Raw genomic sequence first — 21,874 nt, 5'->3', positions numbered from 1 at the left:
ATCTCAGCTGCCTGAAGAACTCCTTACCTTTTGGACAGTGAAGGTACGGATGACATACTCTGCCAAGGGCTCTGTCTCGATTAATGTGACTTTAATATCTCCATAGACCTCTGTGTCATCTGGCCAGTATCGAACACACTTCACCTGGGGGCAGAAGGAAAATATTGAGAGGGACGAGTTCAAGTTGAGTCAGAGCTGACCTACATTTTCCTCCACTTTCAAGCTGGAGCCAATGAAAATTGGGTTTTCTTCTGATGTGCAGAGTTGCCAAAATTAACTGTATAAATTAGATCAAAATTCCTTTACCATACATAGAAACCACAGGCAGGACTTTTTTAATGTTCCCTTTGTTGTCCATACAAATGCAAAGGATGCATTTAGATTTTTTTAAAATGTGCCTGGCCCATATCAGATGTACAGAACACCTGACAGTCACCACCACCCTCCCTTTTGAGAAAAATCTTTGCTGCTGCTCCTGTAATTCTCACCTCTCTCTGTTTAGCCAAAGAATTTCAGTTCATGGGGATTGTGGGATACTTGTTGAGACACTAAATTTGTTTGACTCTGAGCTTTCTTTATCAGATGTGGACACAAACTTGGCATTTTACCAGCTGTGACAGGCTTCAGCTAAGACTCAAGAGAGAAATCTCCTGAGCAGGTAAACATATCCCAGCTTAGCCACTTCTAGGAGCCATGTGCAAAGCCACCAAAAAGAAATAAAAGCAAGGCTGTGAAGCTCCAGAAGGGATATTTAGGCTAACAAAGACTATCAGGTTATTAAATGCTCTAGCATGAAGAGTGGAACAATACCTAAAGCTGAAGCAATTAGCTGCAGCAAAGCAGGCTTCATGTTCCAGTTCCAGTCATAATTGAAAGGGGTTTTATAAATATTAAATATGATTAATGTAGGTTTGTTGTGGGTTTTTTGTTGTTTGGGTTTGTTTTTTTTCTTTTACACAGAGGCATTTATTCAGAACTGAAGTGTCAGTAGAAGGTAAAATAGAATAAATAGTAATAAATGAACAGAAGCAGCTGGCATTCAACCATGAGATCTAAGGGAAATCAAACACAAAGCAGCTGAATTACTAATGGCTCTGAGTAAATGAGAATTTAAATTTTTCTTAGGACCAAAGCAATGGAAAATGACAAACATCAGGACAAAATTTTTTAAGAACTCCAGTTTCTGGCTGAGAACACCTCTAAAACAAAAACCATGCTGGGAAAAGCCACCCCAGACATTCTGCCTTCTTATTTCCTGAGGTTCAGCCTATGCCTTTTGATTTATCCATGTTTGGTCCCATGATGGGCTTTGGGAATTGCCTTGTGCTGACACAGGGATGTCTGCTCCAGGTCAGCCCAGGAGGGGGAATTAGTGGCTGTTTAGGAGGCCAACACTGCTGGGTGGTCCCAGGATCCACAAAAACCTCAACCCCCAGGAACAGTGACCTCAGGAACTCCAGGCTTTGGACTCTCATGCAAAGAGGTCATTTGGTAGTTGGAGCACCAGTCACACATCCTCACTCTGGATTTTTAGAGGAGTATTCAAATCATCAGATAAGGAATAACTATCACAGAAGTACATTTTTCCTCCTGTACTGAGGAAGGACACAGCTTCTGAGCTAGCATAAATGTGTATAACTCTGCCAAAGCCCAGACTTACAGCAGGAACACCATCCTTATTAGTCTAGAAGGGAAGCAGCTAAGTATTACAAAATCCAGCATTTTACAGGAAAAAACCCAGAGTGGCTGAATTCATTCCCCTCCTGCAGGAAGCAAAAGGCATTTTGCTGCTGAGCTCTCCTGAGCAGCAGCTCTGTGTTAAACCCAGCCCTGGTCTGGTTTCACACATTGGGAGTGGCACCTTACCCTGCCCACTTCCACCAGGTTGGTGACCATGACAACACTCGCAGAGTTTTCTTGCCAAATCATTCTCCAGAAATCCTTCACTGTCTCTTGCATCGGCCCTGGGGCAGGAGAGAAGACAAAAAGGACATCTCAAGAGAGTGCATGGAATGCCAATAACCCCTTCCAGCTGCTCTCCAGCCATTGTCCTGCTCCCTCAGGATCCTGCTGCCTCTCAGAGCATCCCTCTGCCATTCAGGGTTACAGACACGAACAGCCTGAGCTCTCTGGGGCGTCAGACCCTTCCTCACAGCAGCTATTTGGGGCTCCAGCATGGTGGCAACAGAAGGATGGCCCCAGCAGGTGACTCTGTATGAGTGATGGGACAAGGATGTATCCCACACTGAAGCTGTATTAAGGCTGTATTGTAATTCACACCTGATGCAGCACAGCATTCCACAGTTCAATACTGATTAATTATGAAGGGGGAAGGAAACATGCAGAAATCTGCTCTTTCCTGAAATTTCCCCCAGAAAAAAATCCAGGTTCCAATAGCAAACCAAGCAGTGCCCACAAGAGATTTGTCAGTCTAGAGCCTCTCCCTGACCTTATTTCTTATCAGGAATGCTTCGGGTGAATTACAGAAGGTGGTGTTCAAATGCATTTCTTACTAGCTCCTCTCAAAGGCTCATCAGCCACAGCTTATTCACACTGCCCTCCTCAAGCAGGGTAAACCCAAGACCCACAGAGTCCCCTGTCAGTGTCCTCTCATGCTTCATGCACAAATGACACATTCTAGGCTGTGCTGCCACCTCTAAGTCTGTGGCATTTTCTATTCCTGCAGCTGAGGTTTTAAGTCTGAGTGCCATAAAGATCTCGGAAAATTCTATATCCTTCCCTATTTTGCCTATAGGTAGTAATTACATATCCTTGGAACAGAGAGAGACACAGCTCTCCCAGGATTTTCCTGGGAAGCTGTGAGAAAGCTCAGAGAAAGAATTAAAACAATTATTATCTCAATCTCTGGCAGGCAATCTCTGTTTGTCAAAAATATTTACAAGAAGGAGTTGTCACTTCTTGACCAATAGGTGAGAGAAGATTCCTAAAGGCCAATCAGGTCTTAGGTCCACCATTGTTTCTATAAGAACTGTGAATTTCTAATAATAAAGTGTCTTTTCATGCCTTCTGATGATGGAGTCTCTGTGTCACCTTTAGCTATCCCTGATACCCATATAACAAATTTTCAGATGTTCCCCAAAACAGAAGATGTCACCCCATAAAAAGCTCCTACAACAGTGTAAACCAGCAGTGGGTTTACAAATATTTAGACATTCAAGAGTGAACTTGCCTTGAGTTGCAATGTAATGGCGAGGCCGATGGTACCCCTGGAAAAAAAAGAAAATAGATGAGTGTCTGTGAAATCACAGCTCAGACAAAGCCCACCAGGGATTTGATACTTTCCAGGGACCAACTGCAGCCCTCTGGACAACGTATAATTATGTAATATATTATAATTAACTGGTTATTGAATGAATGAATGAATAAATGAATGAATGAATGAATGAATGAAGGGGCTGGCCCTGAGGGATTTTAAGTAAGGGCATCTCCCTCACATGAATAACACAATCTCTTCATGCCAAAGACAAGACAGGAATGGGGCACTTTTAAAGTATTTCCACAAAGAAACACAAATCCTGAGTTACCTGAGGGTAACACTGAAAACAGATAGGCAAAACATTGCATCTTCTTGTTTGATAAGAAAAAAGGTATGAATTTGTCTCTGTGAAAATTCTAGGGCATATTTTATCCTTTCAAGAAACTATTCTAAACATTTCCTTTTGCTGTGTCTTAAGAGCTGTGTTGAAGAAATGCACGAAGATTGGATCACTGTGTGTGAGACAGAGGCTGCTTTTCCAATGTCATTTTAGAACACTTTAAAAAAGTCAATCTGTTTACATACACGCCTTCTGCACCACAACTTGGTGAGTAGTTGGCAAGTCTCTGATATCAACTAATGCTATTGTGAGGGGCTGATATTGATTTCTGCATCCATCATCTAGCCCACGTCCCACTTCTGCTGGTGGATCTGTCAAACACAGGAAATCTCCATCTGCCCAGATTGGTCAGACAAAATAAACTGGAGACTGAGAACCTTCTCCCTGTCACAACACAACGTTTGTACAACGTTCAGCTGCCACTCATATCACATCCAGAGCCTGTCCCTGTGTCAGAGGCACCACATTCATAAGCAGGCTTGTCACAGGAGGGTTTGTTTGTCACAGGGGGATGTCCAGGAGCCTTACGTCGATGTAATTGGCGTTGATGTAGTCAGAGTGAGGGTCCCCATCCAGCAGCTGCAGTCTCACTCTTGAGTGATCATCTGAAGGAAGGAAAGGAAAAGAAGTGACAGTAACGATAAAGAGGAGTTGCTAAGTGGCCTGGTGTATCTGCTGGCTCCTGCAGGGGTGGTGTGGTGGAATCATGGAATGGCCTGAGCTGAAAGGGACACACAAAGGGCAGCTCCTGGCCTCAAGAATCCCACCATGGTAATTGAATAATTGAATACTTACAATAGTCAAAAATGGAATAGCAGCACATGTATCCCTGTTGCTAAAAGCTCTTTGTTTTGTGTTTAAAGTGTTTAGACGCTTAAGTGTTTAGACGCTTAAGTTACTCATGCTCTGTATTCTGTCACCATAATCCTTATGGAGATTTGAGACAGGTCACAAATGTTGTCTGGTTTGGGAAAGATCTTTGCAAGGTGTATCTCCATGACAAAAGCCATTTTCCTGCTTGGAAGCTCCAAACTCCCTTAGCTTCATCTGATCTATGGAAACTGAGGCAAGAGCTAAAACTGACAAGACCAGGACATAATTAAATAGATCACAGATATAAATAGACAGAGATATAAAATTAAATAGACAGAGATATAAAAGATTAAGGAGGGTAAAATAACAATGAAACCCTGCAAATAAGAAATGGAAAAACCCAGAAACTGGAAGAAAATACAAATTAAATCAGAGCAATATTCCTTTATGCAACCCACAGCAGCAAAATGGCATGGAGGCAGTGTTGAAAAAAACCAACAAAATCAGAACTGTTCATCTTTTTGAGGAGATTCAAAGTTACTTTAGATAAGGCAATAAAATAGCAGAGATCAATCTTTTCATCTCCCAGCATGCTCCACAGTTCAGATGCAGAAAGGAACTACCCCAGCGGGCAGATTATGTCATGATTTTCCACCAGGGGAATATTTTGATCTTTCTGTGGAACAGCTGGTGCTGGGCTCTGTCACAGGAGATACTCCAGAGCCAGGCTGCTGATGTGATTTGCTCTGGCAATCCCAGCACTGGTATGCAGTTAATTGCAGAACTGCTTCTAAGGGCCAGTTGCTTGGCAGAGGCCACTGGGTTATGGAGGTCACTGCTGGCCATGCTGTGCTCATTTTTAAATGATTTTTTGAAAGAAGTATAATATTGAGTCCATTAAGTTTATTTCCTCCCTACCAGCTCTATGGAGCATAGCTCTCAGTCAGAGCAGCATTAATGTTTAGCAGCACTTTGCAGAACACAGGCCTGAGCATGATTTACATTCAATTAAAAAGAATCATAGCAATGAAACATAAAAATATGAGGTGTGATTCTGCAGTAACTCAGTCAAAAGGGGTTTAGTCATGTCTTAATTAAATGTAGAATCAGATAATAATTGTGAAGACAGATGTAGGAGCAGTTCTGAAAACCAAGACTTGGACATATATTAGATATTCATTTGGCTGTGTAAAGGAATGATTCCACTCTGTTCAGCCATTAGGTGAGATTTATACACCTAAAAAAAACCCCCACAACCACATTGCTGTGTTTATCAAATCCCATATCTGCATTCAAAGAAGGTTCTGCACATGAATCCATCAAAAGCTCTGTTATATTTGTAATAATAAATATAACCTTTGTGGACACAGGGAAGGGGGAATATTTCTCTAAGTGCTGATGTTCCCAATTACCTGGGCTCAAGGCAGCTGCACAAGGAGTGGAAGTAAATCATGTGGTTAGACAGACAACAAAAGAATTTATACTTAGAGCAATTCACACAGACAGACAGAGAGCTGATTAAACCGGACATGTGGGTGAAATACAGGGAAACTCCCGCAGACAATTTCACACTTGCAATTCCAGGCAGCAAACTAAACTTGTTAGGAGCCACATGGGACAAAAGCAAAGAAAAAGTAAACCCTGGAGCAAATGCCTGGGAGGGGAACATTTACTGACTCCTCCCAAGAGAACACCACTGTGGAAGTCTCAACTCATTGCAGCAACAGAACCAAAAATGATGGGACCAAAAATTTTGAGACCAAAAGTGTCCCCAATGACAGGGGAAAAGAATTTCAGGTTCGTTTTTTGATGAGGGATGCAGACAACGTCTGCAACTGGAGTGCTCTGAATAACCCTGGAGGAAGCACCTGCTTCTCTTCATTTAATGGAGCCAAACATCAAAATTAAGGTTCAGCACTTTGAGCCACTCTTTGGATAGAAAGTTAAAGTTGGCAGGATGAAATACATCCAGAGGGAGCTGAATGGGGAAGACCTGGGAAGCAGGCTGAGAGCAGCTCCCGGATTTCAGGCAATTATGGGTAATTATGGCTAAGGAAAAGATGCTCAGTAGGTGCAAAAAAGGGTTGTTGGTTTGTTTTCCTTTTCCCTCCTTTTTTTTTAAATCAAATATGGGAAAAAAAACCATAAAGGATGAAGAAATTTAACTGAAGATTAATGCTATTTTTTTTGTTGTTTTTAAAAGGAGACACTCTGTTCTAATCATATTTTGGGACCAAATGAAAAATGCTTTAAGCTGAACTTTGCTTTCAGAGGACAGAATTCAAAATATTTCATTGCGTATTTTACTAAAATGAGATTAATTCCTGAGGGAGATTTATTGCTCTTCCAAGTGAGAACAGTGCAGCAGAAAAAAAAAAATCTGTGTATATGTGAAGCACAGAAAATATTAATGATGTCTTAATGGTTTCTTTAACCTTGTTCCAAAGTTTAGGAGAACAGTCTGGATAAAAGTTCATAAAATAAGTTCCCTTGCAAATCTCTTTTTTCCACAAAAAAACTTTGGGATTTGACTAAAAAAAAAAAAAAGGCAAATTATTGTGCTCTTAGTAGTAAGGATCTTGTACTTAGGGTTTTTTTGCCTACAGACTTTAAAGAGCTATTTAAAGAACAGCAAATGCATTTATTATCTCTTCTCCCAGTGGTTAAAACTTATTTCTGATTCTTCTCTTTATCCACTGGACTCCTCTAGCCAAGGACACAGAATTCTTGGCAGACTGAAATGAAAGTGTTGCTCAACTCTTCACTAAATTTATCAGACATCATAGCCCTTGGGTTGAAAATGGACTCTAAGAAACATTAAAAATGGAGGGCAAACAGAAAAAAAGAGTTGCATTCAGGACCACAAAAAAAAAACCAACAAAAAAACCAAAAAAAAACCCAAAAAAACCCCTTAACAAATGTGTAAATGGTTTTATTTCTCCCTGCTTACTCCACTCCTTCTGCTAGTTAGCAGAACTCTAAATTTATATGAAGAGTAGTTTGACTGAAAATTGGTCTTAAAACAGACTTCAAAAATGACAAGAATTTCACTGCAAGCTCTGTGCTCCCACTTTAGTGCAAAATTGTTACCGTTTTAAACTCCTGTCAAAATTCCCATTAGTGATCATTTGAAGTATCACTGCAATTTCTCCACGTCTCATTTTGACACCAGCACTGGATTAATCGCACACAACTTTCGCCATCGAAACATTTCCCAGCTCATCTGGACTGCCTGTCAGGGTTCCCCACTCAGGGCTGGAGAAACACACACAAATCTGCAGATTCACCCCAGTTCTGGGGCAAAACAATGATTTATCCTCACTCTGTGCTCCCCTTTCTGCCCCCACTGACCCTGGAGTGTGCCATGAGAGCCGGGCAATATCCAGGTGGGATAAATCCCACCCTGACAGGGCCAAATTCCATGGATATCCCACAAATCCCATGGGATATCCCAAAAATCCCATGGGATATCCCAAAAATCCCATGGGATACCCCACAGACGTGTAAGAGTTTAGGCACCACAAAAGAAATCATGGAATAAAAATGCTTGGAAATTTGGAAGATTTCTGTTCTAAATCCAATCTGTCTCTGAAAGTGTCCAAGGCCAGTTGAACAGGGCTTGGAGCAGTGGAAGGTGTCCCTGCCCATGGCAGGGGTGGGACAGGATGAGCTTTAAGGTCTCTTCCAACCCAAAGTCTGGAATTCTATGTAGGTTTTTTTATTTCATGCCTTATCCCTGACTGTGGGCAAGAAGTGCTCTCCACCTGTGTGCCAGCTGAAAGCTTCTTCATCTCTTCCACCCCAAAATTCTCTGATTAATTCACAGTTTTCCAACTCAAAGCATATGGCAGTGAGAGCATGAAGGAAATAAAGCAAATTTCTCCACTGTCTTTTTGTCCACAGCTCCGTAGTTTTTAGTGGACCATCATGAGACTTCAAATCCAGGGAAAAAAGAAAGGCACAGAAAGTTCTCTCCATCAGCTGAAGCAAAACACCATCCTACCTCTTCCCATCCTCAGCTCTCATGTGAGAGTTTTTATTCTCCCATAACGTAATGGCTCTAAATCTTGGCAAGATGGAGAGAAATCAAATAGAACCAAAGGTCCCTTATAGCTTCTGGACATTTTCTCTTTTCTTGTAATAGATTCAGCTCAACATCCCTCGCCCAACAATCACTTTCTGATGCTCTTTGAAGGTCTCAATATCTGGGCCCTAAAGCAGAATTAAATCATTTTGCTTCAGCACATAAATGGGTACACTGCCTACGCTTGTCCCCTAAAGAAAATCCTGGCATCTCCACAACTGTCTTTGTTTTTACAGCTTTATAAAAGTGCAGGAGCAAAGCTCATGGGGTCTGTTCATATAATAAAAGGTTCAAGCAGGACAGCTTCCTTCAGCATGGTAAGTCTGTCTGAAGCTTCCCACCATCCACAGTGGATTTCTGTGGCCATGCAGACCCCAAATCCACTGCTCAGCTTTTCCTTCCTCTCTCCAAAAACTGTTACAGATAGGAGGGAACTGTGAAAAGCTGGGAGAGCTCTTTGAGTTCTCCTGCCCCTCCTCTGCATGAACAGATCAGCTCTCAGGCTGGTCTGCAGCTTTGGTTTGCAAATGCAAGAAGAGCAGGTGTTGGGGCTGGCAGTGTGATGTAGGTTTTCAGAGAGAGGCACGATGTTAATGGAGCTCTGGGAGAGCAGTGAGCCAGTAAAACAGTCCTGTAACTGTGCTGTTACCCATGAGGCTGTAAAGACAAGATGTAATCTGCTGTGATTCACTGAGCAATGCTACTCATTGCAAGGGCTTACAAACCCACATTTTAACACCAGTCTCTGAAGCTGCTGCTTCAGAAGTCAGATCAAAACACGACTTTCCAATTCACTCCCCAAAGGGCAGGGGATTTGTTGCTCCAGGAGGGAAAAATGGTTAAATAAATAATGTTGATTGCCACATGCAGCCTTTTACCAAATAAACTGGTAGGGGCAACCAGTGCCTGCTTTGGGTTTCAGCAGCCACTACAACTGAAGTACAACAAAACAGCTCAGGGTGTAACTGTGTTCTACCTCCTCTGCCCAGGCTTTTGCCCAGTTTGTACCCACAGAGCACAATTTGTTTTCATGACCTGCCTGGAGGGAAGCACTGCTCTGCTGTTCTCAGCTCTGCTCTCCATCCTCTGCTCTGGCTCCTGCCCCTGACTTTACTCAGGGAGTTTGCCCAGCTCACCCACCAGTGGGGTCTGGTTCCAGGCTCAGCTGATAACCTGGCAATGGTTTTACAAAATATCACATGAATTACATGCTCCTTCCTTAGGCATCCTTCTTTTCTTCTCTTTTCCAAGCCTTCTCAATATCACTATTGTATATGTCTAAATTCTCCTTGCTGTCTTTTCAAAGAGCCCTTGTCTCCTTCTCAAACTCTTTGTTCTGATAAATATTTGAAGAGAAAAAAGCCCACTCCACCCTCTCAGCCCCATTCCCAAATCTTTCCCAACAGTCCTCAAACTTGAGCTCCTTTTCTGGCACTTCACACCGTGCAGATTCTTGTTCCTTAGCTCTGATTACATTTTGCATTCCCTTATTCAAGTTCATCACCTCCTATCTGCACTGCTGCTGTATTTATATTTAGAGCTAAAAGCCTCGCGTCACTCTTCGTTAGACAACAATTTGTCTTTGTGAACACCTTCTCTTTAGATAACATCCCATTTATCTCCCTTGATTTTGCTTCTTGAACTCCTCACATTTCACTTGGAGTTCAAGGTTTTCTTCATGACCATCTTCAACATAAATGAGATGGAAGCTTTTGCACAGTTTTGCCTCTTTTCACCTCCTCTTTTGAATTATGCCAAGTGCTTCCTCAAAATAATACAGAGAAACAAATCCTTTCACATTTCCTTCCTCATATCATACCACAGCACTTCCACTTTCAATCCAGTGCCTATAGCTGGATGATTCATCTGTCTTAGACTCATTTAATTGGAGTTAATTGTATAGACAGGTGAGTAGAGCCTCTGTCTGCACGTCCCTCTTTGCCACTGGGACACAGAAAGCTCACAGCAAGGTGGAGCAGAAATTAAGGGAGACAACTTCCATGCTAATTGTAACACTCCAGTACTGTCACTCCCATTTCCCACATGGATAAAGAACACTGGTGAACTTGGTGGCCTGCTCACAAATCACACAAAGCCAGCAGCAGAACTGGGATCACATCAGGGCTCACAAACTTCAATCTTTGCTTCCAGATTCCTTCATCTTTACCATGGGGCCCCTGAACTGAGATGTTCTATGTCATTCCCCAAAAATGGCACATGAATCACTTATCTCAAGGCTTCAAAGAGAGGGGCAGTGATGTGTGAGGTGAGGTTTCTTTATGAAGCAGTTGGGGTTTTGGGTCAGTTGTTGTTGTTTTGGTGCTTTTTTGGTGCCTTTTTTTTTTTCTGGTTTTTAAAATTTTTTTTACTAAAATCTATTTGTTCTATAAGAAATACATTTTTAACCCAAGGAAAAAAATATAGTATAAAATGTATCACTCAGCATGACTTAATTTTGCTCTCAGAGCATTCTATAGATTTTCCCAGTCATGAAAATCTATGGCACATTCATTTATATTCTGATTTCTTATTCTGATGGTTTCAAGCTTGGCTTCTCCAACTTGATTCAGCTCAGCAGCCCTTGAAAAGAATTAATTCTCATACCTCCTCTCCCTAGTCATTATCAGGAATAATGAAACACTGGTTAACTGCCTGGAGAGCTTCTGGAAAGCTCAGCTTTGGAGAGAAACTTTGGAAGAGGCTTCACAAATATCTGACAAAAATGAGGAAGGTGAATTTAGTCTTGCTTTGAAGAATAAAGCTGTCCTAAATGGTTTTATGGACTCTTCCCTGCCCTGCAGTTCTGCTACATATTGATATTCCTGTAACATCAACAGGAACTGATCACTGAAAGAAGTAAGCCAAAAAGTTTTGGTGCATTTTCAGTTGCCTTATTATGATCCTGAGGCAGGAGATAAGCTTGTCCCACCCTTCAAACCAGCTCTAGGGACCAGCAGTGACTGCTCCACTGGTTACTGATGCCAAGGAAGGAGAAAACCTGGCCTCTGAGCCACAGCTAAAAATCTGATCTGCCTGCAGCTCCTCTCTTTTGTGGCACTGGAAACTCTGGGTTTTGTAGTGAAAATAGACAGAAAATGGACATCACCACATAAAAAGTGACAAAAGGATTTAGCCCTTGAGCTACAAACCTAAAGCAGAAAGCAAGGCAGGTAGAAAATGTGTAACATCATACAAGGATGTTATGAAAACTAAGGATTAAAAAAAACCATGAAATAAATTAAATCCTAGGAATAAAGCCTGTAACAAATGGACTGAACACACTCAGTACTGCTAGCCAGCTCTTGGTGAGCTTCTCAAACACACCCTTCTCCACAGCACACAGGTAAGATCTCCCAGGATGCCCAGTTTAATGTGAATTTACACCTACAGGAGATTATGTTTCCATATCTGTTCTTGTTGCGGTTCTCGTCTTCCTTGGCCGTATCCCAGGACGCCGTCTGCCCCTCGGGGAGTGCCTGCAAAATGAACAATAAGGGAGGGTTTAAATCACCTGGCCAATGCCTTCAGGTGGGGGAAGAGACCTAAAGAAGAAGAGCAGGGCAAAAATAAAGGAGCTGCATGATTCACTAGCTGACCAAGGAAACAGTGCTGGTGAGGACAGGGCACCTCCACTAAAGGGAAAAGCAGAGCTGGTGCAGACCATTTGCATCTCTTGTCCTCTGCCAGTCAAGAATCATTTTCCTCCTGCTACTTCACATCTAAAAAGATCAGGGGAATTTGTTTATGGTTGCACAGTCACAGGTTATCCTCATTTCCCCTGTAGAACAAGACCTGGGGAGATTTCACTTGAGCACACCTCTAAGAAAACCCAGTGGCTGAAACCCAGTGCTCAGCCTTTCATATTTAAGCTGAAAATAGAGTGGTTTCATCTATTTCTGTGTTAATAATGGGTGATGCAATACAAGCCATTTGTTGGATTTCTCTGGGGAAAGATAAAGCAGCTCAGGGTTTTAGATCATGTATAAGAAAGAGAGGAAAAATGAGGTAAAGCGTGCTCATGAAGCATAAGAATAAACAGCCATTTTCCTAAAATCTGCTCTTTCAGATGAGGAAGGAAGAGGGAAAGGAACTGGCAGCACACAGTGCCACCCTCCCTGCAGCTCAGCCCTACAACTGTTCTGCACACCCTCACATGAGCCACTTTATCCTGGAGACGTGTCCAGGAGGGATTTTCAAGGCAGAGCCTGGAAAGCAGAAGTTGGAGGATGGTCCTGCCTTTCTTGGAAAAAACATGAGTGAAGAGAGCAGCCCCTCCTGAACTGTCTCTCCTCCCTGATGTACCCCCTAACACGATTCTACATCACTAAAATCATCATTGGAAGTTTTATTATTTCTTGTCCTTGGGGAATTACAGAGGGTTTATACCACAGTTGTTGTAGAGTCACATCTGCCTCAGCCAGCAGCGGGTAGTTTGACACAGCTGTGTTACAAAATGAATTTATATTCATCTTCACAAGCCACCCAGGTCTATTATGTGCCTGAATGCAATAGCAGAGAGATACAATTAGGATCTACAACACTGGCGTTACAATTAAACTTAATATGAGCAAACCCCTGGCAGAGCAGATCGCTGTGAATTTCCCGCAAAGGGTTCCAGGACAGAAAATGTCAGGCACTGCAGCACTGCCACGAGCTCTGCTGACAAAGACAGGGACACTGAGTTCCTATTCAAAAGCCCAGGAGAAAGAGTAATAACTCTGTAATTGGTGAGGGCTTTGATCACACATATATTTCCTTTGCAGACTGTTGTTTCCAAAGAGCAGCTCATCTTCTGAGGAAAAACACCCAACCAAGAAACTCACACACAACAAAAAAAAAACCCTCTGAGTGAAAGAAAAGAGGTGAAGAAAGCTCATTTTCATCTTCAAAGAGCAAGGAAAAAGGTGCCTTATTTCTCCACTAATATCGAATTACAGCAGATTGACCAGAGAATGGCAACTGCCATTAGGTGCCTAATCAGAGCTATCTGAAAAGAAAAAGAAATAAAAGAAAATCCTTTCTCATGACTTCCACATGGGAGAAGCTATCTTGGCTAGAGAAAATATATTCAGGTCCAATAAATCCCTTTTCAACAAACCATATCCTTTCATTTGATTTGAACATGCAATTCTCCACTGAAATTGATGTTTTTATATTTGCTGATGGAGCCTCCGAAGATTTAAGAGTCCAGGATTTTTCATTGCATTCAATACCACAGAAATCCCTGCTTTCCAGAGAACTGACCAGCTCTGAAGGGAGGGAGCACAGCTCTGGTTGGTGATGAGCACAAACCACGTATGCCCCTTACATCCCCACTTTTATAAACATCAGATGAACAAATTGGAGGAACTCCACATACAACCCAAAGAATTTGCCAATGAGATCCCAAAAAATGCAGCACCAAGAATTGGAACTACATTAAAAGGAGAGAGAAGAACACGGATTATAATTGGCTTGCATCCCGAAAACGAGGAGCATGGCTAATGCCTTGTTCCTTCAGGTTTTTATGGTACAATAAGTATCTCTATAATTGTGAAAAGAGTCCTGCTTCTATCTGCATTATCAGCTATGTTAAATCAGGACAGATCACTCAGGCACTGGTATTTAATCCATTTTTCCCAGGAAATTCTCCCCCTTCTTTCTTTGACTTGGTAACAGAAGACTTTTAGTGTTCAAAAAAATGATACTTGATTTTTAAGCTTTTCCTACTTCTAAAACTCCCTAAACTTCTCTTAGAGAAGTTTTATGAAATCTATATTGAAATATCTTCCCACTAGTGGAATTTAGGTTACAGTGAAGCTTTTTAAGCTAAATTGATCTAAATTTTAGCTGAAATTACAAGGATAGATCTCTCAAAGTCAGCTTCATCTCAATCAAGCTTCCTAAGCACCACAGCCCAGCCATAACTGAAGTGTTCCCATTAAACGAGGCTTGCTGCAAGCCAATTTGAATTTTGGATGGATGCATTTAGTTAGTTTGCTGTTTGCTTTTAATTTAAATACAAAAAACCTAATCCTTCATTTTCACTGATCCACCTCAATGCTGCACTTTTGCTGCCAAAGGCAACAACATCAATTCAAAGCCTTCCTGTTCATCCCAAAGTGTGCCATGGAGCCCTGGCCCTCCCCCTGAAGCCATTCCCTTCACAACAGTGGTGGAAAAACTCTTCCTACAAATCTGCTGGGAGCCAGAATTAAAAATTATCTGGGCTAAAAAACATAATCTGAAAAAAAAGGTATTTCAGCCATTCATTTTGCAGCGTCCCATCACAGCCCAGCCCATCAGATCTATTCTTCTGGCCACATGCAAATGTGTAGGCAGAAATCAAAGGGTTAAAGTGCAGAGGTGAATTCCACAATCTGAAGGCTCTCAGCACTGAGATGTTTGAGGAAAGGAGCCACAAAATCTAAAATAACTAAAGAGTCTCAGTAATGCAGCAGGAGAATGTGCATTAGTGACATCCTAAATCATAATGGAAAATGAGTCTGGATAATTAAGCCTATTATCTCCTTAGCCAGTAATTGGTGCTTGCAATAAGTCTGTGGGACTGGTCCCACAGCTCCCAACAAATCAGAGCTGATATGTTCTGGAAAAGGAACTGGTGACATTTAAATGTGTCCTGTTTAAATGTTTATGGCTATTCCCAACCCCAAACAGTGCCATCTACACCCAGCACCGCTGACAGATTTTTCTCCTCTGCTCCTTTTGTTTTATCACTGAACAGAAGCAGCAGCCAAAAAGGCCCCAAGTCCCACTTTGCCCTCAGGTGCAGTGTGCAGCCCTAAAATAACACAGACGGGGAGTGCTGACAGATTCTCCCACTACTCACACCCGGTTAACACTCATTTCACACCAGCACTCACACCCCTCACACCATCCCCTCCACTTCTCAGCTCCTCCTGGAGCTACCAGGAATATTTTTCTAGATGCCTTCAGCAAAACAAGCTGCCTGTGCTCACACGTGTAGGTGCAGGCATCTTTTAAACAAATATGGAATGCAATTTCCAGGTTACTCGGCAGAGATGGGAAGGCACAGAGATAAGAGATTGTCATGTGTGACTGATATGCTCTGTTCAAAGTGATTTTTCATGAGACTAAAATTATTTGGTAACATGTCACTAAACAGGCTGCAATTTATGCTATCAATTTGCAAAATAAGTAGAAAATCAGCTCCTTAGAAGAAAAAAAAAAAGAGCATATTTGGAGGTGACACTGATATTAGTGTCTGAAAACACACTTTAAAAGAGACATCAAATTCTTTCTCGCGATTTTATCAGCTGCTCTGCAAAGCGTCTTGCAAAGCCAATTTTGCAGCTCTGTGCTCCTGCAGATGCCAGGCTGAGCCCCCACTCACAGGCAGCTCAAACCTCCCACCTTCCAGGAGCTCCCCTGCTCCCTGCCACCCTCCCCACTGCTATTTGGAGCTGAAGTGCTGCCTCCATCCCATCTCCAAACCCAAACCCCACCATGGAAAACGCCTGCATTTCTGGCTGATGGAAGGGTGGGACAACACAGGGGATTCGTGAGCTTGTGGCATTCTCCAGGCCATTCCTTGTAAAGAAAGGAATTATGCAAAGCTGTGTAATGCCATCATCCTTCCATGCGTCTGCAGACAGCGCTTTGTGGGGAAGGCAGAGCTCGTGGAGCTGAAAGTTGCATTGACATTTTTCATGCTAATGTGCTATTTTGATAATTACCCATGCCAGCACCAGAAAATTACATATATGCCAGCACCTGTTTTTCTTCTTGAACATCAAGAACTGGGTCTTAGGGCATCTGTAATTGAGCTCAATGTAGTTTTGGGTACTCCTCATGGAAATGGAGGCCAAGGGGTGGCTGAGTAAATCTCCTCAGAAAATTATTAACCTTTTTCAATATTAAACAAAGCCCTTTATATAGGTAGCTTAATTAGCATGCTTGATTATGGGGCAAGAGTGCCTAGACCTGGTTAACATACAGTTCCAGAAACATATTCTATGATAGTTTTTGATCCCATATGATTAAAAAAACACTCCCTGGTGAGGACCAGGAAAAGACAGGTTCCCAATTACAGCAAACCTCAGCACTCATGGACACAAACTCCATGGACTCATACTTGCAGGGTGGAAAAGTGAGCTGTTTTCATTAAGTAACTTATTTTCACAGCTGTTAAATTATTTTTAAATAGTTTTAATGCCACGATGCATATTAATTTCTTATTGCCTTCCCACGAGCTTACTACATTCATTATAATTATCATTTGCTAGAGCTGAGTCTCACATATGTTTGATGCTATTTCCCTCTTCTGTTTGCTCTGCTCTAAATGTGTTTTCCTCTTCCAAATCATCCCAAACATCATGTCTTTTGGTCATGTGGATTATATTCCTGCTCATTCCAGCTTGCAGGGGGAAGAGGTGAGGGAAAATAGGGCAGCTTTCATTTTTCCAGCATAGGTTTTACTCATCTCCTCACATGGAGTTGGTAGAGAATGTCAGCCAAGCCTATTCTGAGCCAGAGGTTTGAGCATATTGGAGAATTTCACATTTGTTTAAGCTACACAAATACCTGCCTATGACTTGAAAATTGTGCATGAGGTCATTGCATGTTGTTGAATCTATCACTATTATCAGACTTCTAAAGTCCATACCTCTTTGGCATATTCTCATGGCTGCAGATCTCCACTGACTCCTTCTTCTGCACGCTGTTCTCTCCCAGTTCAGGGCTCCTCCAAGGCCCTCCCTGACTGGCTAACCCACCCCTTTTTATCCCAGTTCTCTTCATTGGTCACAGCTGCAGCCCAGTTAAGGACATGGCAGCTGCAGCCCATCAAGGGCAACCGGGACGTCTGGGGCAAAGCCTCTATACAGATATTCTAATACATTTCCTCTACTATAATTGCACTGTGATTTCTTGTGATCAGTTATGAGAGAGGAGCTCCCAAACAACTCAGGCAAAACCCCTTCCTTTTCTCACAGCCTGGCTCACACTACTCAAGGAAAACATCCATAAGGAAGGGACTGTGGGACTGCATGTTCAGCACCTGCTGAATATTCACTGCCTGCTCTTTATGGGACAGAGGCATGGGCACAGGGTCACCCTCTTACTGCTGTAGGGAACACCTTCTCTTTGGAATAGAGGGCCTGCAAGACTGACACTGCTGCAAAACCCGGCCCTCAAAACCAACATCAGAAAGAAAAGGATTAGGAGAGTGAATTAAGGGAAAGAAGCTCTCAAAACCAGCTACTTTCCCAAGCTTCTACCCCTCATGAGTGCAACTTCTCTACTCAGTTGTGAAAAATGCCAATCACTTGTTTTTAAAAATTTAAAAGTCTCATAGTAATAAAATGGTTATAAAAATAGTAATACAATTAGAGTAATAATAATTTGGACAATTTGGATTAGGACAATATGAGACAATAGAAACAAAGAGTTATGGATGTCTGGGTACCTTCTCTGGGCAGCATAAGCCTGAAAAAGGACCCACGTTAACAGAGGATTAACCCTTAAAAACAACAGCCTGTTGCATATTCATACACCTCATCCATGATGCATAAATTCCATTCAAACACAGGATTCTGTCTGGTCAGTGTCAGCTTCTTCCTCTGAATCCTAACAGCGCCTTCAAGCCTGAGCAAGGCAGGAAGAAATTTGTTTCTTCTGATAAGAGGGCAATAAATTCTCTTTCTCTGAAAGATTCAGGTGTCCTGTGGCTGCTATCTCGCTGCAAGTCCTTTCTTTAAAAAAAGTATCTTAGATAGCATAGTTTCTATTTTAACATTATGTTATAACCTAAAACTATATTTAGCACACTACTTAACACAGCATAACTTTCTAACACAACACATACAATATTCATTTGAATATTTGCAAAAAGCCAACCATAAAATAGGCATTTTTTTCACATCAGTCATGTCAAGAAAGGCTCCTCTCACCTCATACTCCTCCTTGAAGCCATAGCCCTGTCCCCTCTTCATCTGGGTGATGTGCTGCAGCAGGTCTGCCACTCGGATGGCGGGCTGGAACTGCCCCCGGGGGTAGGACATCTCCACGGGCTCGCAGCTGCGGTACGGGTGGGTCTGGATGGTCAGCGTGGGCTGGGCCAGCTCCCCATGGCTGCTGTCTGTGGGGAGACAGGGGGCAGAACGAGCTCTCAGCTACCTGATTTTCCCAGTTTCATCCTCCCTCTGTTTATTTAACACCACCCCGCAGGCTGGTGCGGGCGAAAGGAAGTAAAGAAATGAATAGAAAACACAGGTTTATCTAAAATGCCAAGAAAGACTAAATCACGCTTGAATATTTTTTTGTGTCAAGCAGACAAACCCAAAATAACAGGGAGAGAGTGAGCAGCCAGTCAGGTTAACAAGGATATGGTGAGCTCTCCACAGCAACTCCAACAGAGCTCCTGTCTTCCCAAACCTGCAAAGAACATGGCTCAGAAATACGCAGAGATGAGCAAGAGATCCAGGCAGGATTTGGGGTGTACAGCATGAGATAACTGAGAGGGACCCCAGTGAACAGCAAGCAAATGATTAGCATTTCAAATAAGTCAGGATGCTCGGGCAAAGTCAACTGTTCTGCTAGTTCAGGCCTAAAATTTTGTATGTTAACAACAAAGATGTAATATCATCAGGAAAAAAAAAAATAAACCAGTGTAAAAATATAGTTATCTTGTGTGCAGAAATTTAAATTTCAGATATGTAAACTTAATAGAAAAGTGGGTCATTTTGAAAGAAGTGAATCTATCACTGTGCAGATGGAATTGCAACTTCATATCCCCAGCAAAACTCTGCGTACAACAAAATATTCCCAGTGAACTAAGAGAAAAGAAATAATAACTTCAATAACCAAACAATTGACTATAACAATCTTTAACAACAGGAACTCAAACTAAATGAAAAATTCAATGACTTATCTAGCAGAGCTGTCCAAATTTAAGTATTTGGCCAAATATAGCACTGGTTTTTCCTAGGACTGCAGGGATCTGAGATGCTCAGCTCCTTTCACACATAAAACCTGCAGAAATTCTTTCTGGCCTTACCCAGACCAAGGTATTAGCAAACAGAAAATGCAGCTCCCTCAGATTGTTCACAAAAGCCCCTTGAGCTTCCATACACAGGGTTTGTTTCTTAGAGCAAGTTCACTGACAAAGAGCTGAAACACCACCCCTTGAGAGCAACACTGCGGCCATGTTTTTAAAGGGATAAAGAATAAATAAATCAAATTGCAATTTCAGGGTGATTTCTGTGAGGCAGAAATAATCTTGGGATGGTCTTGTAAACATTGCTCTGCTTGAGAAACCACTGTGGTGTTTGGGCAGGGGCTGCCCATGTCCCTCCTGCAAAGGTGGGCAGGAGCAGAGAGCTGAGGGCATCCCACTGTGTCCTCAGCACAGATATGACAAATAGCAATTCAGCTGGTTTATTATTAGATTAGGGGAAGATGTGAAAGCAGGGATATGCTCTGTTTGGTAGCTGCAGGACTGTGAGGAGATAGGAATGCCAGCAGTGGACACTGCTGCAGGACAAGCTCATCAGCAGTGGGACATCAACACGGCTGGGGGGTGAATTCTCAGAGATGCTGAACACAGCCTGCTCCTCTGGAATAAATTAGCACAGTGATCATCTGCTTTGAGGATTAAACTCTGAATTTAAGGATTTCTGAGTCCCAGGTTCTCATAAACAGTCACATTCCCAGGACACTCAGATTTACAGAACTACGGCTCAAGCAAAGCAACCCTCAAACACAAAATGTGAATAAATTTGGGATTTAAGGAAGAGTAACGTTGAAAGCATTTGTATAATCATCCCTAATGCTCTGACTAATGACAGTGTGAGAACTCTGAACAGAGGGAATTTCAAGGCTTATTAATTCCCCTAGTTGGATTCGCTTTCCCAGTGCATCTTTGCTCCCCTATTCCCTATTAACCTCCTGTAATGAAAAGGAGAAGATTTTTATCGCGGACCATTTCCGACAGACGTACTATGCTTAATTTTCCATCATTAGGTTTAATACAAACCCAATTTCACAATTGGCTTCTCCGAGGAACCTGCAAGTAATGCCACATTTTTATCAGCCCCAATTAAAAAACATTACGAGATCCCAATTCAAGAGGGAGCCTTAAAACTAATGTGTGGTTCTGGTGCTAATTTGGGCAGGGCACACGCAGAGCACAGGCGACTTGTAAAATGGAGCTCAGATCAGCCAGCTGCTTTGCAGGCAATTACTAATTTCTCTCTTCATCAGTTCCTTTAATTCTGGTGTACTTGGCTTTCTTCTCAGAGTAATGTGTCACAGGGAGAGGTGAAAGCCAGGAAAGTGGTGGCTCGTTCTTGCCAGATAACTTCCCTTAAGGTAGGCACTCATGGTGTGGAGGTGGGACTAGAAGAAGGTGCTCAGCAGCAAAGAGGGGTCTGTCTCAGGTCTTTGAGTCCATAGTGACAGCTGGTCTCTTGGTGAATGAGATAAATATTGGTGCAAATCCCACTGATTGTAGGAATGGCTCTTGTGGCACAGAAGCTCAGAATGGTTTGAGCTTGGAAGGGACCATCTCATCTCAATATCCCAGGTTGCTCCAAGCACCATCCAACCTGGTCTTGGACACCTCCAGGGATCCAGGGGCAGCCACAGCTTCTCTGGGCACCGTGGGCCAGGGCCTCAGCACCCTCACAGAGAAGAATGCAAAGTGTGATCTGTGGCAGCACCAGCGCTGTTTGTGCGCCTTAAACAGGTGATTCTGCTTGAAGAAAAGCATCACACAATGTGGGTCACCCCCCTCTCCACCCTGGGACACACAGCTGAAACTTTTGAGGCCATCACCTCCTCCAGTCCTCTGTGACAAACACATCATGCATGGCACCTGAGCTACCTGCAAAAAAATCCCAACCCCAACAGTAGCAGCAGCAGCTCTGGACTCTCAGTTACTCCCACCAGCATTTTATCTAGGCCAAGGAAAATGTAGAGGGGCTTTTCTGGACACAAATTGCTGTGTGTGAGCTGAGCTTAACACTTCCATGTTCTGCTAATAAAGGCTGGTGCTGGTTACACGTTGTTCCCTCTCCATCTAATCACCCCAGAGTGTGGAGCTAAGCGCGGTAATGAGGCGCTCGGCGAGGCCGGCACCTCTCAGGATGTGTTTGCAGCCATCCTGTGAACAATTCAAAATGCAGGTGGGAGAGCAGGTGGCAGCAGACTAATCTCTCACTAGGACAGTCAACCAAAAGAGTCTTTGGAGGGCTGGCAAGCAGGCTTTGCTTTTCCTTCTGTGTGCAGCTATAAGGCACATCTCATTCCTTTTGGCACCATTATTACTGGGAAAGACAACAAAGATTCCAGCAAAGTCAGGCTGCTGCTTTAATTGTTGCACTAAAGGCAAGTTAAAGAA

The 21,874-nt window shown here is 42.6% G+C and overlaps 1 protein-coding gene across 7 annotated transcripts in view; it reads right to left on the bottom strand.

The window, feature by feature from the left end:
- PTPRT (protein tyrosine phosphatase receptor type T) overlaps positions 1-21,874 on the bottom strand; it is a 484,991-nt gene that overhangs the window by 30,519 nt on the left and 432,598 nt on the right. For all 7 annotated transcript variants that reach the window (XM_066561514.1, XM_066561518.1, XM_066561519.1 and 4 more), the window contains 6 exons: positions 18,426-18,613; positions 11,903-11,990; positions 4,146-4,222; positions 3,191-3,227; positions 1,867-1,964; positions 28-144 (listed from right to left, as the gene is read on the bottom strand). In XM_066561514.1, coding sequence (XP_066417611.1) covers positions 28-144; positions 1,867-1,964; positions 3,191-3,227; positions 4,146-4,222; positions 11,903-11,990; positions 18,426-18,613 — 605 coding nt within the window. The remainder of the gene's footprint in view (positions 1-27; positions 145-1,866; positions 1,965-3,190; positions 3,228-4,145; positions 4,223-11,902; positions 11,991-18,425; positions 18,614-21,874) is intronic.

The sequence above is a fragment of the Molothrus aeneus genome, chromosome 17, assembly GCF_037042795.1.
Source record: "Molothrus aeneus isolate 106 chromosome 17, BPBGC_Maene_1.0, whole genome shotgun sequence".
In the NCBI taxonomy this organism is placed as follows: domain Eukaryota; kingdom Metazoa; phylum Chordata; class Aves; order Passeriformes; family Icteridae; genus Molothrus; species Molothrus aeneus.
The sequence above is the reverse complement of the archived record's forward strand: the minus strand, read 5'-3'. Positions and strand labels throughout refer to the sequence as shown.